The sequence below is a fragment of the Balaenoptera acutorostrata genome, chromosome X (assembly GCF_949987535.1).
Source record: "Balaenoptera acutorostrata chromosome X, mBalAcu1.1, whole genome shotgun sequence".
Lineage (NCBI taxonomy): Eukaryota > Metazoa > Chordata > Mammalia > Artiodactyla > Balaenopteridae > Balaenoptera > Balaenoptera acutorostrata.
This window is the reverse complement of record NC_080085.1, coordinates 33,351,947-33,369,547: the sequence shown is the minus strand read 5'-3', so window position 1 is coordinate 33,369,547 and position 17,601 is coordinate 33,351,947. Positions and strand designations below refer to the sequence as shown.

Genomic DNA, 17,601 nt, shown 5'->3' with positions numbered 1-17,601 from the left:
TCAGGAATGTTTCTGAATTCTCAGCTCTGTAGAAATCTCTGCTGATATGAAGTGCCTTTTTTGAAAAAGAGAAGAGGCTCAAAACATCACTCATATAGTGTAGAGTTGGTATTTCTGAGCTCTTTCCCAGCTGGAAAGATGTTCACAGAGAATACAGTCTCCTGGAAGGGGGCACCCAGAGAAATATGGTCATGGAGGAATAATATATACTGTACTTCCCTCACCCCCTTCCAAATCTTTACAAACTTGGGCCTGAACACTGTAAAATGAACTATCACAGTGGGGCAGGGGCAGGGCGTGAGCTACAGGTTCATATATTAAGCAGTCAACACTTGGTGGTTAAAATGGAGATTCATGAAAAAGAATTACCCACAGTTTGCCAGTAAACATCCCAAATTTATGCTTTTAAGCTATTAGTACTGATAACATGCATGTTTTCTTCAAATAGATTTTCAAAGTCTGCTATAGTTTTCAGAGCATTCATAGGGAAGTTTAAATTTACTCATAACTTTAAATAAAGAGAACCCATAAAAGAGGGCTGAGTAGATTCATATTGTTAGGGAAGCTTTGTGAAAACAAATGAAGTAATTGGTACAATTGTTAAATGGAATATGAACTCTAGATTAGATACTAGTATTGTATCCATGTTGAATTTCCAGAATGAGATCATCATTCTGTGGCTATGTAAGAGAATGCCTTTGTTCAGAGTATAAGAGAATACACACTGAAGTATTTAGGAATAAAGGGTCAAAAGAGGGAAAGTAAGAATTATAAAGCAAACATTACAAAATATTAATAGGTGAAACTGATTGAAGGATAAATGAATTCTTTGCACTATTCTTAAGGCTCTTCTATTAGATTGAAAGTATTTCAAAATAAAACATTTACAAACACCAAATGAAGTAATTTTGCATTGACCTACTTAAACACTACACTTGTTGACCTTCAGTTTTCTCAAGGGGTTGATTTAACACCAAGAGATCTCTTTCAAAAGATTTATCCTATAGCCAAGTCTTTCCAAATTGCAAGGTCACCTTCAGAGGAAAGGAAATTATTGCAACAATCCTTGTCTATCTCATGCTCCGAAATGACCCCTTAAATAACTGATTGTTTTTTAGATTCCACATATAAGTGAAATAATATGGTATTTGTCTTTCTTAAACAAAAAAAACCCCTCATAGATACAGAGAACAGATTGGCGGTTGCCAGAGGGGAGGGGAGTTAGGGGGGTGGGCGAAATTGGTGGAGGGGATCAAGAGGCACAAACTTCCAGTTATAAAATAAATAAGTCATGGGATGAAATAAACAGCATGGTGATGGAATGGTAAATAGAATTATTGCAGTTATCATTTTGCAGTGTATACAAATATTGAATCATTATGTTGTACATCTGAAACTAATATAATGTTATATGTCAATTATACCTCAATAGAAAACATAAGGCCTTTGGACATGCAGAAAAAACCTGATATTTTTTCCAACCACAGATTGCCATTTACAATTTGACTATTTGTTTATGTTAATATCAAGTCGCTCATTTGATATTTTATACTTCTGGATCAGTATACCACTTATGTTTGAGCAGAATTTTAGTATTCAGCAGTGCAGCTTTAACAAATGGAGTAAATGCTTATAAAACAAAATTTCCAGGTGAGGTTACAAAATCATAATTAATCACAACAAAACCATTTTCAAATTTGTTTCTAAAATAGTCCCTGACGTCAAAAAGCCATGAAAGGACTGTATAAGGAATGAAAAGCAAGGAGAAATTGAAAAATTAATTTATTATATGAAGAAACATAAACAATATTTATTAGAGCGAATGGCTGCAGAGAAGCAGCCTGCAAAAGCTCACATCCACAATGTACTGGCTGAGGAGTACTGACACATAGTCATAACCATAGCACTAATGTTCTAAGGAGGTTTCCAAGAAAATGCTGTATTTGACAATCGATTTTAAAGTTTATTTTTCCCATTTACAAGGCTGAAAAAATTATACCCACATTCAATTAAAGTCTAGCGGGATCAGGCATTCAAATTGTAAAGCAAAATTAACAAAAGATGCTGCTATATCCTTTATGAAAGATGACATACAAAAATGATAAGCTCATTTGTTATCAAAAGCAATTTCTCAGATTTCAGTGGGTCTTTTTCCTCCAAGTACCATATGTTTGGGTGCTAATTTTTATAAGCAACTGATGGTAAGAGAAAGGGCAACTGTTGAGTTCTCTCCAAGAATAAAGGCCATTTTACACTTGTCCTTCCGTAAGGCCAAAGGCCGACATATTCACTTAAGACACTCATGTGAATGATGCTACTTGTTTCTTCTCTAACGGTAAACAAAACAAAACAAAACAATAACCTGTTATGGATTTGAATAACTATAAAAACAACTCCTTTAAACATGCATGGCACTTCAAAAATATTTTCAAAGCATTTTCACACCTATTATTTAATTTGTTCTTCTGACAACCTTGTGAGGTAGCCCGGGCAAGTATCTCATGCAAATTTTGTGGGTGAGGAAACTGAGGCATAGAACAATGAACTCACTTGCAGGGCTGGACAGGGAGATGCCAGCCTCTACACTGCACTGTCTCCAGTAATGAAGAAAGTCTAAACGTGTTTGATGATCTTATTTCAATATATTTCGAGGAAACACTTCACCTCCATCCAGCCAAATGATAATGAATCAGCTGGAGTATCTGTTGCGACAAGTTATGGCATATAATTAATTAGACAAAGCACGGAGAGTTTTAAAAATTGGAATTATTACTGAAAAAGACATTTTAACTCTCAAGATAGGAGGAAATTTGCTGGTTTGTTTGTCTTTAGGGCAACCTAGTTCTGCAGTCTGAGCTATAATTTTGCCATTTCAGAGGTATAATACAAATAATTTAAAAACAAGATTTCTCAGTTCACTATGACTTAAATTGTGGCCATGAAGAAAAAAAGCAGTGGTTTCTCTTCCCCAAAGTGACTAGACATATATGGCCCCAAAGCAGGGGTATCTGCATATCAAGAGTTAAAGATGACAAAATGTTCAATTTAGTTACCAAACCTCTTTATCCTTTTAAATGTGGCTTATAATTGGGCTTTAGGAGTGTGACAGACCATCACTGTCAGTTTGGTTTGGGGTCACTCAATATGCTTACCTATATTCTACCTTAAAATGATTTTAAATGTATTTGAAGGCCCAGATTTTGTAGTGGTTCTTGAGACAGGCTTCCAAACCAAGGCTGGGGAAGTACCAGTCTCTCCATCCCTGTCTAATTCTGACCACAACTCCTACTCAAACTCACCATTTTAACCTGTACCCTGACAAACTAGCTGTTAGAAACTCGATGGGTCAGAAAGTTCAGCCATTATGGGTCCTAAGACTGTCAACCCTGATCGACCTGCAATGTCCAGCCTCGTCAGTGACAGGTCACCTGCTCCCAGGTGTTTCATTATCAAGGTTTTTATGGTAGAAATAATGGTACTAGATCCAGGCATTTTTCCAAGACAACTGAGGATATTCTACAAATCCTTTTATGAAAGAAATACGGTTCCAGATCAAAGGAGAAATTATACTGAAGATAGGAGAGTGTAGGAGGATAAGATTGAAGTTCTTATTCAAATTAACTCATAATCATACCAAATCAAAATGCATTCAGTTAAAGATAAAAATCTCTGGTCATGTCAGCTCTTTGCAAAATTTAAAAGTTTCTTAAGTCAACATCTAACTGAAGTTGGGGAACCCTTTTCCTTCAAATAATGAAAATTAAAATGGCCTATATACATATGCTAGGTGAGAAATTTCTGTGGAGTTTTCTAGAAAAACTTAGGTTAACCAAGGTAACTCTTGTCTAAAACTTTCCTGACAGGCAAGGAAGAGGTGGAGTAAAGACTATGAGTTTTACTTTCTTCTTTCCTAAGAAGGCAAATCCTAGCAAATTCTACTAGAAATTTCCCAGAACTGTAAGACAGGACTGAACCTCGATGAGGTTAAGCCTACCTTCCAGCAGATTCATCTTAAACCATCACAAGAAGGTAAGAATTCTGCTTATAAAAGCCTAAATCACTTTGATATTTTAACAACCCTCTTGATCCAGAGTTTCTTCAACATACTGAAGGAACACAACTTTCCTAAAATTCTAGGGCTTCCATAACCAAATTTAGAATTCAACTTTGCATCCATGGATCCTTGAGAATAAAGTCTCCAAATCCAGACTTTTGAGTCAATTAGAGATAGCAGGCCAAGGCTGCTACAGTTGGTTATGTACAAAGAGCCCGAATGAGATGAAAATGGAACATCTGTCTATTCAAAAACCAAACTTGAACAGCCCTCTCTGAAAACTCTGACAGGAATGTTGTGGCTGATGGCAAAACCCCAGTAACCATCTGTGGTCATCAGACAGCTCTTGGGTGAAAACTACGTTCAGGGATAATAAAACATTAGGCTACCTAGACCAGCAGTCCAGAAAACTAGAAAACAAGTAAGCCCCTGCCCTCATTCTACCTGACAGATCTAACCAGCCCAACTCAGATATCATGGGTACTTTGTCAATGAAAAGGCCAGTAACGCCTGGGAGAACATGGTCAACTGTGAATGGTGGTGCCTTAGGTTGCCCCTGCAACACTCAGGGGTTTCCCTGGCTTCTCTCCATGGTTCCCACATGCCCGCCCAAGAGCTCTCTAAAGGGGAGAGACTCACAAGGAGTTGAGAGATAACGTCCTGCTTTGTTAACTGTGCAGGGCCCATCACTTGTATGAAGAACAGGCATCAACCCAGCAAACAATACATCTGTGCCTCAAGAGACTCAGGTCCCATTAAGCAGAAAAGAGCTCATCGGCATTCAAGATCTGGCTGGGCATAGAACTTATTTTACTGCTAGAAGGGGTTTCCTCTCTGTCTGCGGGTGACCTTAGATCTGTCTTTTCTGCAGACTCAGAGGATTTCCGCCGCCTGCAGTCACAGCAAGCACACTTTAGCCACTCCTGAAAGCTTTCAGAAACACTAGAGGAAAAGAGCTTTTTGCAAGGGTGGAAGAACTGATAGAACACGATCATGAACAGAATGGCCGTGCAGTACCCGATGAGCAACTGCAGGATCAGCAGGGGTGCGCACACATACATATAGATGTCAGTCTTGTAAAGATACCACATGAGGAGGAGGAAGGCGTTCTCGATGAATCTCAACATGTAGTACACCAGCAGCTGGTACCAGTTCTGGGACTTGCTGATGAGGTCGGGGTTGTTGATTTTCAGCTGTACCGCTGACCAGCAGAACATGTTGATCCCGGCGTAGAGTAAGGTGAGGAAGCACAGCACGATGGTGGTGCCCACCCGACTGAGGGCCTTCTCGATGTTCTCAGGGAAGGGGGAGCCGCTGCACCAGAAGAGGATCCAGGGGTAGAAGAGGAAGGTGAGGAAGTTGATGAGTATGTCTATCACCACCCAGGTCTTCAGGACAGAGGTAAAGAGGACCAGGACAATGACTCGAGTGGCAATCTCAAAGCTCCTCCAGAGGAAGATACAGACATAGGCCAGGGGCTTCACTTTGACATCATATTCATCGTATTTGATCTTGATGGCTAGGATGTTACAGCGCAAGGCTCCATACACGATGGACAGTAGGGAGAGAACCATGAAGAGACCTGAGGAGAGAAGAGAAAGAGCGCTCTCAAGTCTCACCTACACCAAGAATCCTACTGTGGTGGCCGCTGGCAGTCCCCTACCCATATTCCTTGGACCCCTCTGTTGCATGTGCACGGGCTGCCTTCCAGCTGTCAGTGTCTGCTCACTGCACCTGAGGGCTTTTCCCAGGGCTGCAGAAGCCTGCTGTGCCCAGGTGCTGGGCAGGCTGAAGTGCCCAGGAATGAATACCCCTGGGAGAGCCCTTCAACACCCCAATCGTAGCCCTGAGAAGAGCTGGAATATAACGAGCCTGGTTCCCCTACCGTTTGGGTAGAATAACTCAGACGTGTGTGTTCTCTACTGTTTACCGGTGTTTCCTCATAGGATCACTTTCTAGTCACCCACGGTGACCGTTGTCTAATACCAACGTTGTCACCTTTATTGGCCGCCTTCCCTTCCCTGTCTCACTTCCCTTCTCCCATGCTTCTTATACCTTCCTCCAGACAGACATGCACTCAAATGCTTGTCTCAGGGTCTGCTTCAGGGTCAACTGAGACTAAAACACCTTTCAGACCCCAGCTGCTCTGTCTGAATATGTAGAGTCCTTTACATGGTGCGTTTTGTTTCCTCAATCAGCTTATAAGCTCCTGAGGAGTCAAGAGTGACCATGTCTGATATTTCTTCTTGATACCCTCAACATAGACCAGTGTAGACACTGAAACAGAAAGCACTCAATAATAAATTGTTCATGAGTTCCTCTGTATCTGCAAGACCTTTTAAATTTATATACTGACTATAGATTGCTCACTTTTCTTTGCTCTTCAGTTATATTCTTAAATTCCATACAGTGCTGAAGAAACGAGAACCTCACTGTTACTGAGAGTCAATCTGTCTTGGTCTAAAAGGCCGTAATGTTTCAAGAGGTCTCAACTCTAGCTGTTTATTCCTTAAAATGACTGATGGCTAATGGGTTTACCCGGTTTATACTGAGCAGCATTGTTAGGGGACGAGATGTGGCTCATTTGAATGGAGCATGGTACTATGTCTCAGAGCATGACACTGCTGGCTGTGAGTTCTATTATCTAAAAAATGTACTGCCAACCCATGAGCACAGACTGTGTGGTCAAATCTGAAATACAACCACTTACTGCAGGCTGCCACGACCTCCAAACATTGGAGCAGGGAGGAACCGAGAGTCTGGCTGGGTTCTGTTTTCTCGCCCATAAAATTGAGATAATACCTTCCATGCTTACCTCCAACGTACATATAACAAAACTGTCTTTACTTATAATTTAAAATGCATGGGAATAAAGGGTTCGTTTTCTTATTTAAGTTCTGAATCAATGGAAAACATCTACATTTGATGGGCATAAAAGTTTGGAAGCTTGGGTAGTTAGTTGCCTGGGAGAAGCTCAGTTTTACTCAAAGCATCAACTCCTCTCATAGTCTTTTGGCACTGATTTAAATCATCGATATCATTCTCTGGGAAGACTGTCATCTACTAATCAAATTTAAAAGATAGAAATACTATCACAGGAGTAGCCTGGGAAGTAATTGGACTGAGTTATTTTTTCTGAGAGGCTAGTTCAGTGGAGCATTATAAAGCAGTACATACTGCTGATACACTGTTTTTATTGAAATACAGTTGATTTACAATGTGTTAATTTCTGCTGTACAGCAAAGTGACTCAGTTATACATATAGATTCTTTTTTATATTCTTTTCCATTATGGTTTATCCCAGGTGATATACTTTTATATGTATGGCTCCAAATTTCTACAGACCTTAAGAATCTAGTATTGGATCCTTTTCTTTCAGTCCTTCTGTTTTTTCTACTACAAGAAACATAACTTCAAATGCAGAATATGAGCTAAGCATAAATTATCATGTAAATTATGTATTCATACACATGCAGTATTTACACTGTTATATTTATGGTACTTTATCTCCAAGTTACTTATTACTTTTACCAATGCAATGACCCAAACAATTTTTTAAGCGTCTATCCATTTTTCTCGTTAGGTCAATTATTTCCAAATTACGTTTTTTTCTCTATCAAGAGAGTTAGCCAATTATTACGCAATTGCAGTTGGTGCTTAGTAGGAATTAACTGCTGAAGCCTTCTGAGAATGCTAAGAAATTACTGTGAAATCACTGACTTCAATCATCATTCCCAATGTTGGGTGCTCCCTGCAAAATGTCGCCCTAGAAAGGGGCCAGGAGGAGACATATACTTGGGAGACAAGAAGCTTGAACAAAATGCTTGGAGTGTACATTTCTACCTCTAGAGTTAAGCTGTTATCTAATGAATGGCTAGGATGATATTTATGCAAATACCTACTTATTCAGACTTAAGTGGAGAAAAGTTCCTGACATCATTTCCCAACCTTCTCTTCCCACAGTCAACACAACAGGGGATCAGTTGGTGGTCCCGCCCTTTTAAGTGGCACGCCATAGAAGTCTAACAGCCCTTAATAATCTTTTTTTCTAAACATCTTTATTGGGGTATAATTGCTTTAAAATGGTGTGTTAGTTTCTGCTGTATAACAAAGTGAATCAGCTATACATATACATATATCCCCATATCCCCTCCCTCTTGCGTCTCCCTCCCACCCTCCCTGTCCCACCCCTCTAGGTGGTCATAAAGCACCGAACTGATCTCCCTGTACTATGCGGCTGCTTCCCACTAGCTATCTATTTTACATTCGGTACTGTATATATGTCAATGCTACTCTCTCACTTCGTCCCAGCTTACCATTCCCCCTCCCCGTGTCCTCAAGTCCATTTTCTAGTAGATCTGGTTTTTATTCCCGTCTTGCCCCTATGTTCTCCATGACCTTTTTTTTTTTTTAAGATTCCATATATATGTGTTAGCATACAGTATTTGTTTTTCTCTTTCTGACTTACTTCACTCTGTATGACAGACTCTAGGTCCATCCACCTCACTACAAATAACTCAATTTCGTTTCTTTTTATGGCTGAGTAATAGTCCATTGTATATATGTGCCACATCTTCTTTATCCATTCATCTGTCGATGGACGCTTAGGTTGCTTCCATGTCCTGGCTATTGTAAATAGTGCTGCAATGAACATTGTGGTACATGACTCTTTTTGAATTATGGTTTTCTCAGGGTATATGCCCAGTAGTGGGATTGCTGGGTCATATGGTAGTTCTATTTTTAGTTTTATAAGGGACCTCCATACTGTTCTCCACAGTGGCTGTATCAATTTACATTCCCACCAACAGTGCAACAGGGTTCCCTTTTCTCCACACCCTCTCCAGCATTTATTGTTTGCAGATTTTTTGATGATGGCCATTCTGACCGGTGTGAGGTGATACCTCATTGTAGTTTTGATTTGCATTTCTCTAATGATTAGAGATGTTGAGCATCCTTTCATGTGTTTGTTGGCAATCTGTATATCTTCTTTGGAGAAATGTCTATTTAGGTCTTCTGCCCATTTTTGGATTGGGTTGTTTGTTTTTTTGATATTGAGCTGCTTGTATATTTTGGAGATTAATCCTTTGTCAGTTGCTTCATTTGTAAATATTTTCTCCCATTCTGAGGGTTGTCTTTTCGTCTTGTTTATGGTTTCCTTTGCTGTGCAAAAGCTTTTAAGTTTCATTAGGTCCCATTTGTTTGTGTTTTTATTTCCATTTCTCTAGGAGGTGGGTCAAAAAGGATCTTGCTGTAATTTATGTCATAGAGTGTTCTGCCTATGTTTTCCTCTAAGAGTTTTATAGTGTCTGGCCTTACATTTAGATCTTTAATCCATTTTGAGTTTATTTTTGTGTATGGTGTTAGGGAGTGTTCTAATTTCCTTCTTTTACATGTAGCTGTCCAGTTTTCCCAGCAGCACTTATTGAAGAGGCTGTCTTTTCTCCACTATATTCTTGCCTCCTTTATCAAAGATAAGTTGACCATATGTGTGTGGGTTTATCTCTGGGCTTTCTATCCTGTTCCATTGATCTATATTTCTGTTTTTGTGCCAGTACCATACTGTCTTGATTACTGTAGATTTGTAATATAGTCTGAAGTCAGGGAGCCTGATTCCCCCAGCTCCGTTTTTCTTTCTCAAGATTGCTTTGGCTATTTGGGGTCTTTTGTGCTTCCATACAAATTGTGAAATTTTTTGTTGTAGTTCTGTGAAAAATGCCATTGGTAGTTTGATAGGGATTGCATTGAATCTGTAGATTGCTTTGGGTAGTAGAGTCATTTTCACAATGTTGATTCTTCTAATCCAAGAACATGGTATATCTCTCCATCTATTTGCATCATCTTTAATTTCTTTCATCAGTGTCTTATAATTTTCTGCATACAGGACTTTTGTCTCCTTAGGTAGGTTTATTCCTATTTTATTCTTTTTGTTGCAGTGGTAAATGGGATGTTTCCTTAATTTCTCTTTCAGATTTTTCATCATTAGTGTATAGGAATGCAAGAGATTTCTGTGCATTAATTTGGTGTCCTGCTACTTTTCATATTCTCATTTCCTATGTGAGTGTGTGGAGTGGAGGGGGGAGGTCGGAGGGCATTTTGCTCTTTTTATCTTTTATTAGAAGGTAAGACATCACTTTGGGTAAAGCTAAAAGGAAGGCTTTGGCAATATTCCAAACCCCTGCCGCACTTACAAAGCTTCTTCCCACTCAGTTCCAGCCAAACGAACTCCTTCCAAAGGAACTCTTCCTATTTCACAGAGAAATTAATTGTTATTAGGAATGAATTTGCTAATTTCCTGACTTGACATCAAGACCTTAATCTTTGTGTTAAGTGGTGGAGAACATTTTATTCCTCAGGATTCCTCTTCGGACGGGAATTCTATTTGTAGGACAAGGCAAGCACTTTCTCTGTGGCTTATCCTAGCATTCATTATAATAGCCTCTCAATTTTCTGTATGTAGGAAAATTTCTATTGATATAATAATAACGCTAAAAGGAAGAAAGGAGGGAGGGAAGGAAGGAAGGAAGGAAGGAAGGAAAGAAGGAAGGAAGGAAGGGAAGGAGGGAGGGGAGAGAGGGAGGGAGGGAGGGAAGGGGGAAGGAGAAAGGAAAGAGGAAGGAAAAAAAAGGGTGAGGGAGGACCCTTCCCTTTACCCTACACTCCTTTCTGTCTACTGCCACACTCTCTTTGACACTTTTCCTCAACACTCTTACCACTAATCAAAACACTCGTTTTCCATTCCTCAACTCCTTGCAGTCTGGATTCTAGTCTTGCTCCTTCCTCATCTCTCTGCAACATTTGACATTGTTCATTCCCACTTTCTTGAAACTTCTTCTGTGGAAGTGATCACATCATTTTCTCCTAATCATCCTCTCACTTATCTTGCAGTCCCTTCTCAATTTCATTCATAGGCACATCTTTCTCTTCTACTCAGGAACCATGGTTTTATTTTTCTCCTTCCTACCAGATTTCTCTTCCGAGATATCTTTATAGGCGTCTCAAAACAAAACAAAACACAAAACAAAACTTATATTTCCTTGAAAATCTCCTCTTACACTCCCTCTAGCAGCTCACAACACCATCACTCCAGATCATTCTATCCAGAAATTTACATGTTAACTAGGACTTTTCACCTTCCTCTCCCATCCCACTCAAATAGATCTCTAAGCTCTTGCTACTCAGTGTGGCTCATGGATCAGAAGTACTGACATTGACTGGGGGTCAATGAAGTGCTCTAGCTTAGACCCTGAGATTCTGACTCAGAATCTCTATTTTTACACGATTTTCCGTTTTTCTCAGCCTTCAGTGTATGACCACTGAAGTCTGAGAAGTACTGCTCTAAGCTCATTTCTTCCTCCCTTTCTGGCTCTGTCCCTTGTTAACTCTCATAATGGCTCTTACCACAGGGTCCTAACTCATTTGTTTCTCTGCCACCAGCCTTCCTCTTCTCTTCGTCTGCCTGGATAAACCCTACTTGTTCTTCAAGTTTCAGTTAAAGTGTTACCGCCTCAATGATGCCTTTCCTCAGCCTTTATTCAACTATATTTATTCAGTTGTGCTAAATGCTTCCAAGACTCTTCTAAGCTCAGTTAACTGACACTCTACTGGGAACTCACAGTCACTTAATGCATACGTCTCTTTCATCACTTGGTACCTTTGGTTTAGTGCAATCTCCTAGAGGTAGCTACTGTTTCATACAGATTTTTATTACCAGCACCTAGTACAGTGACTGGCACAAAGTTGGTAACTGATATGTCTGTTGAATAAATGAATTAAAAATTGTACAATCTGTGACCTGCCCTTTGTTTTTTTTTAACCATTGAATGAGGAATTGAAGCTCCAAATCTCTCACAGACACGACTGAAGTGAGCCATGAGAACTCTCAAAGCCCCTTCCCAGATGGTGACTTCTGGGGTTATGGGCTTCCTATGCAAATACATCTGCTTTATGTGCCTTTCTCAATCAAGAAGTTGCACGTGTTTCCAGCACTTCCAGAGAAATAGGATCTAAATTAGAAAAGGTCTTTGAGATTTAAGTTTACACTCTAAAAAAAAAACTCTTCTAGGTAAATGAGAGGCTTGCAAAACAGGAAGACTTAGGAACAGTGCAGTACTTTCTGACCACAGGAATAACTAAGGAAGCTAAGTCCTGCTTCAGGATGTTGGGCCCAGCCAGGATTAAGACAAATCTGGATTATCTCAGCAGTGTTATCTTCCTGGTCAGTTATCCAGATCACTGTTCTTGCTGGATTCCATGACTTACTCTTACTTGAGTTACCTTTGACCATGTATTACAGGACCCAGTGTTCTGCTTTAATTCCACTCCAGGCCCTGACAACTGGTCAGCAAACTGTTTTTTTTTTTTTAACATCTTTATTGGAGTATAATTGCTTTACAGTGGTGTGTTAGTTTCTGCTGTATAACAAAGTGAATCAGCTATACATATACATATATCCCCATATCCCCTCCCTCTTGCGTCTTCCTCCCACCCTCCCTATCCCACCCCTCTAGGTGGTCACAAAGCACTGAGCTGATCTCCTTGTGCTATGTGGCTGCTTCCCACTAGCTATCTATTTTACATTTGGTAGTGTATATATGTCCATGCCACTCTCTCACTTCATCCCTTACCCTTCCCCCTCCCCATGTCCTCAAGTCCATTCTCTACATCTGCGTCAGCAAACTGTTAATGAAGAGAGTGAAAATGAGAGAGATCGTCATCACCATGAGCTTGCACCCACATCTGCCACCTTCTTTCCCCAGTTGCTATCATAAATATTGCTTTGGTCCTTTATTGTAACAGCCTTATTGAGACATAATTCGCATACCATAAAATTCACAATTTAAAGTGTACAATTCAATGTTTCTTTTTTGTTAACAATAATTTTATTATCACAGTTATTACTGAACAACTATGATGCCCCCAACACCATGCACTTTACATATATGATCACATTTGATCCTTATCAGTTGGTTCTAGTTTATACCCATTTTCCAGATGAGAAAGATGAGGTTAAATAGCTTTCCCAATGTCATACAACTAGTAAGTGGTCATGCTGGGATTGAGAACTGTTTGTCTCTAAACTCTTTTTTTTTAGTTGGAGTATAGTTGCTTTACAACGTTGTGTTAGTTTCTGCTGTACAGCAAAGTGAATCAGCTATACGTATACATATATCCCCTCTTTTTTGGATTTCCTTCCCGTTTAGGTCACCATAGAGCATTGAGTAGAGTTCCCTAAGAAGGCAAGAAAATACAGTGGAGAAAAGACAGTCTCTTCAATAATTGGTGCTGGGAAAACTGGACAGCTACATGTAAAAGTATGAAATTAGAACACTCCCTAACACCATACACAAAAATAAACTTAAAATGGACTAAAGACCTAGATGTAAGGCCAGACACTATAAACCTCTTAGAGTAAAACCTAGGCCGAACACTCTATGACATAAATCACAGCAAGATCCTTTTTGACCCAGCTCCTAAAGAAATGGAAAGTAAAACAAAAATAAACAAATGGGACCTAATGAAACTTAAAAGCTTTTGCACAACAAAGGAAACCATAAACAAGATGAAAAGACAAACCTCAGAATAGGAGAAAATATTTTCAATGTTTCTCTAAAAGTAGATTCGCAGATATATGAATCTACCTTTAGTACGTTTCATCACCAGAGTCACTTTTAGTACGTTTTCATCACTTCAAAAAGAAACCCTGTACACTTTAGCTCTCATTCGTCTACTCACCTCCCCCACCCAGTCCTAAGCAACCACTAACTACTTTCTGTCTCTATAGATTTCCCTATCCTGGACTTCTGTATGAATGAAATCATATAATGTGTGGTCTTTTGTGACTGGTTTCTTTCACTTAGCATAACATTTTCAACACTCATCTATCTTGTAGCATGCATCAGTCCTTCATTCCATTTCATGGTCAAATAATATTCCATTGTACGGATATACTACATTTTGCTTATCCATTCATCAGCTGATGAAAATTTGGGTTGTTTCCACCTTCTGGCTATTGTGAATAGTGCTTCTACAAACATTTGTGTATGAATTTTTTTTTTTTTTAATTTGGCTGGATTGGGTCTTCGTTGCTGCACACGGGCTTTCTCTAGTTGTGGCGAGCAGGGGCTACTCTTGGCTGTGGTGCGCGGGCTTCTCATTGCAGTGGCTTCTCTTGTTGCGGAGCACGAGCTCTAGGCACGTGGGCTTCAGTAGTTGTGGCTCGCGGGCTCTAGAGTGCAGGCTCAGTAGCTGTGGCGCACGGGCTTAGTTGCTCTGCAGCATGTGGGATCTTCCCGGACCAGGGCTCGAACCCGTGCCTCCTGCATTGGCAGGCGGATTCTTAACCACTGCACCACCAGGGAAGTCCCTATGAATATGCTTTTATTTCTCTTGGGTCTATAGGAGTAGAATTGCTGGGTCATATGGTAACTTTGTGTTTAATTATTTGAGGAACTGCCAGACTGTATTCCAAAGTGATTGCACCATTTTACATTCCCACCAGCAGTGTATGAAAGTTCCAATTTCTCCACACCCTCACCAATGTTTGTTATTATCATTAACTTCAATTTTTATTATAACTTTTTGATTCTAGTCATCCCAGTGGGTGTGAAGTGGTACCCCTTTGTGATTTTGATTTGCGTTTTCATGATGACTAATGATGTAGAGCATCTTTTCATGTGCTTATTGGCCATTTGTACATCTTCCTTAGTTGCTTTGGTTCTTAACTATAGAACAAACTCATAATAGATTTCACACTTTCTCATATGTATCCCAAAAACTCTACCAGAATTCAAAGGCCAGATTTGCATAGACTTATTTAAGAACAATATATTAGCTTCACCCTCAGGTGTCAATGAGCATTTAAAATGAAAAAAAAGCATACAATTCTGTCTTCTCGTGCTTTTTAATTTCCCTTAAAAAGGCATTAAAAAGCAAAAAAGAGGACTTCCATGCTGACAATGGCAGATTAGTTTGTTTTGGTTCAATATTTCTGCCAAGAACAACTGGACAAACACCTGTTTAAAGGCATCAGAGATCTACCAAAGAAAGCAGTCAGTACTTTTGGGCCAAGATCTTAAAGAGAAGAAAAGTCCTAAGAGAAACTTCTGAAGCTGCTCTTCCCCTTAAGACACATGCCCATATGATACCGGGTACAGTATTATGGAACGTGAACACAGCTTTCAGCAGTCTCTCAAATCTGGTGGGTGTGGGAGCAAATATTGATATTGTGGCCCTATAATGGTCCTGGAGACAGCCAAAGCTTTCTGGTGGGAACCCCGAAGACTAGACACTAGGAGTAAGGGTGACTAGAAATAGATAATGCCTCATAAAGGCTGAAGTACACATTTCAACCAACTCAAGTTTTGACTGGATCAATTCAATCTATATCTAACCCAATTACCTGTCATAAACAAAAGTAAAATCTTCCTGGAGAAAGAGAACTCATCCAGAGACTCAAAGTATCTCTTTTTTTTTAATATAAGCATCTGACATTTAATTAAAAATAACATGGCAGGCCAACAAGAAAAACAAAAAAATAATCTAAATCCAGGAATTAAAATATACCCATAGGAAATAGAGATATTGTAATTATCTCACATGGACTAAAAAATATTCATAATTACCCTGAGGAAACCATAATTCAAAAAGAGTCATGTACCACAATGTCCATTGCAGCACTATTTACAATAGTCAGGACATGGAAACAACCTAAGTGTCCATCGACAGATGAATGGATAAAGAAGATGTGGCACATATATCCACTGGAATATTACTCAGCCATAAAGATAAACGAAATTGAGTTATTTGTAGTGAGGTGGATGGACCTAGAGTCCGTCGTACAGAGTGAAGTAAGTCAGAAAGAGAAAAACAAATACCGTATGCTAACGCATATATATGGAATCTAAAAAAACAGTACTGATGAACCTAGTGGCAGGGCAGGAATAAAGATGCAGATGTAGAGAATGGACTTCAGGACACTGGGAGGGGGAAGGGTAAGCTGGGACGAAGTGAGAGAGTGGCATGGACATATATACACTATCAAATGTAAAATAGATAGCTAGTGGGAAGCAGCTGCATAGCACAGGGAGATCAGCTCAGTGCTTTGTGACCACCTAGAGGGGTGGGATAGGGAGGGTGGGAGGGAGACGCAAGACGGAGGGGATATGGGGATATATGTATATGTATAGCTGATTCACTTTGTTATACAGCAGAAACTAACACACCATTGTAAAGCAATTATACTCCAATAAAGATGTTAAAAATATTCATAATTAATATGTTTAAGAAATTATGACAAGATAGAGAATTTATCAGAGACTGGAAACTATTCTAAAAACTCAAATGAAAATTCCAGAACTGAAAAATACAATAAGGGCCATTAAGAAATCAACAGATGGGTTTAATAGAATAGAAATCGCTATAAAGATTATTAGTACTAAGCAGAAGGCAAAGTCAGAAGAAAATGGAGAAACAAAAAAGCATGAGAGACTTATGGCAAAGTGAAAATGTTGGAGAGAGAGAGAGAGAAGAGAAGAAGAATAATGGGTCAGAAGCAATACTTAAAGTGATAAAGCCTAAGAATTTTCCCAAACTGCTAAAATATCAAACTAAAGCCCAAGTAGGATAAATACGAAGAAAACCTCAACTAAGCATGTTAAAACTGCAGAACATCAAAGTCAAAGTGAAAACCTTAAAAAGCAGTTAGAAACAAACGAACAACCAAAAATCAGATGAATTTCAAAGGAGCAACAATAACAAGAACAGCTGGCATCTCAACAGAAATAATGGAAGCCAGAAGACAAAGGGATGGTAACCTCAAAGTGGGAGGAAAGTAACCACTAACCTAGTCTTCCAAACACAAAGATGAAGGTAAAAGAAAGACATTTATGACAAAACAAAAATGAGGGTAATTTTCACTAGTAGATCTACTCTAAAGAAAATACTAAAGGTAGCATTTCAGACCCAATGAAAATGATCCCACATGGAAGCATGGAGATACAGGAAGGTCTCAACAGACACCAAAAGGATAAATACAACTCAATTTTTATAATCAGCCAAAAGACTTGCATAGTCACTTGACACACACACACACACACACACACCAAAATGGTCACTAAAAACACGAAAAGGACGTCAAGCTCATTAGCCATCAGGAAATGCAAATTCAAACTAAAATGAGACACTACTACACACCCACTGTAATACTGAAAGTAACAGCAAGTGTTGGCAAGGATATGGAGCAACTGGAACTCTTATACACTGCTTGTGGGAGTGTAAAGTGGTATAATGACTTTTGCAGTTTCTACTAAAGCTAAACATAGGCATTTCCTGTGACCAGCAATTCTACCCCTGAGTATAGATGTAACAGAACTGCATATATATAGGCATACTAAAAGGCATGTATGAGGATATTTTCAGCAGCATTATTTTTAATCCCAATCTAGAAAAAACCTAAATATTAATCAAGAGAAGAATGTATCAATTCATTGTGGTATATTCATACAATGGAATATTACATTACACAGCAATGCTAAAGAACAAAGTTCTGC

At 39.2% G+C, this 17,601-nt stretch overlaps 1 protein-coding gene across 1 annotated transcript in view; it reads right to left on the bottom strand.

Annotated features, from left to right (window-relative positions):
- Nucleotides 1-1,765: 1,765 nt before the first annotated feature.
- The window catches only part of XK (X-linked Kx blood group antigen, Kell and VPS13A binding protein), a 60,604-nt gene continuing 44,768 nt past the window's right edge, over nt 1,766-17,601 (bottom strand). Inside the window, exon 3 of the mRNA XM_007184054.2 lies at nt 1,766-5,636. Coding sequence (XP_007184116.2) covers nt 4,810-5,636 — 827 coding nt within the window. The 3' untranslated portion in view covers nt 1,766-4,809. The remainder of the gene's footprint in view (nt 5,637-17,601) is intronic.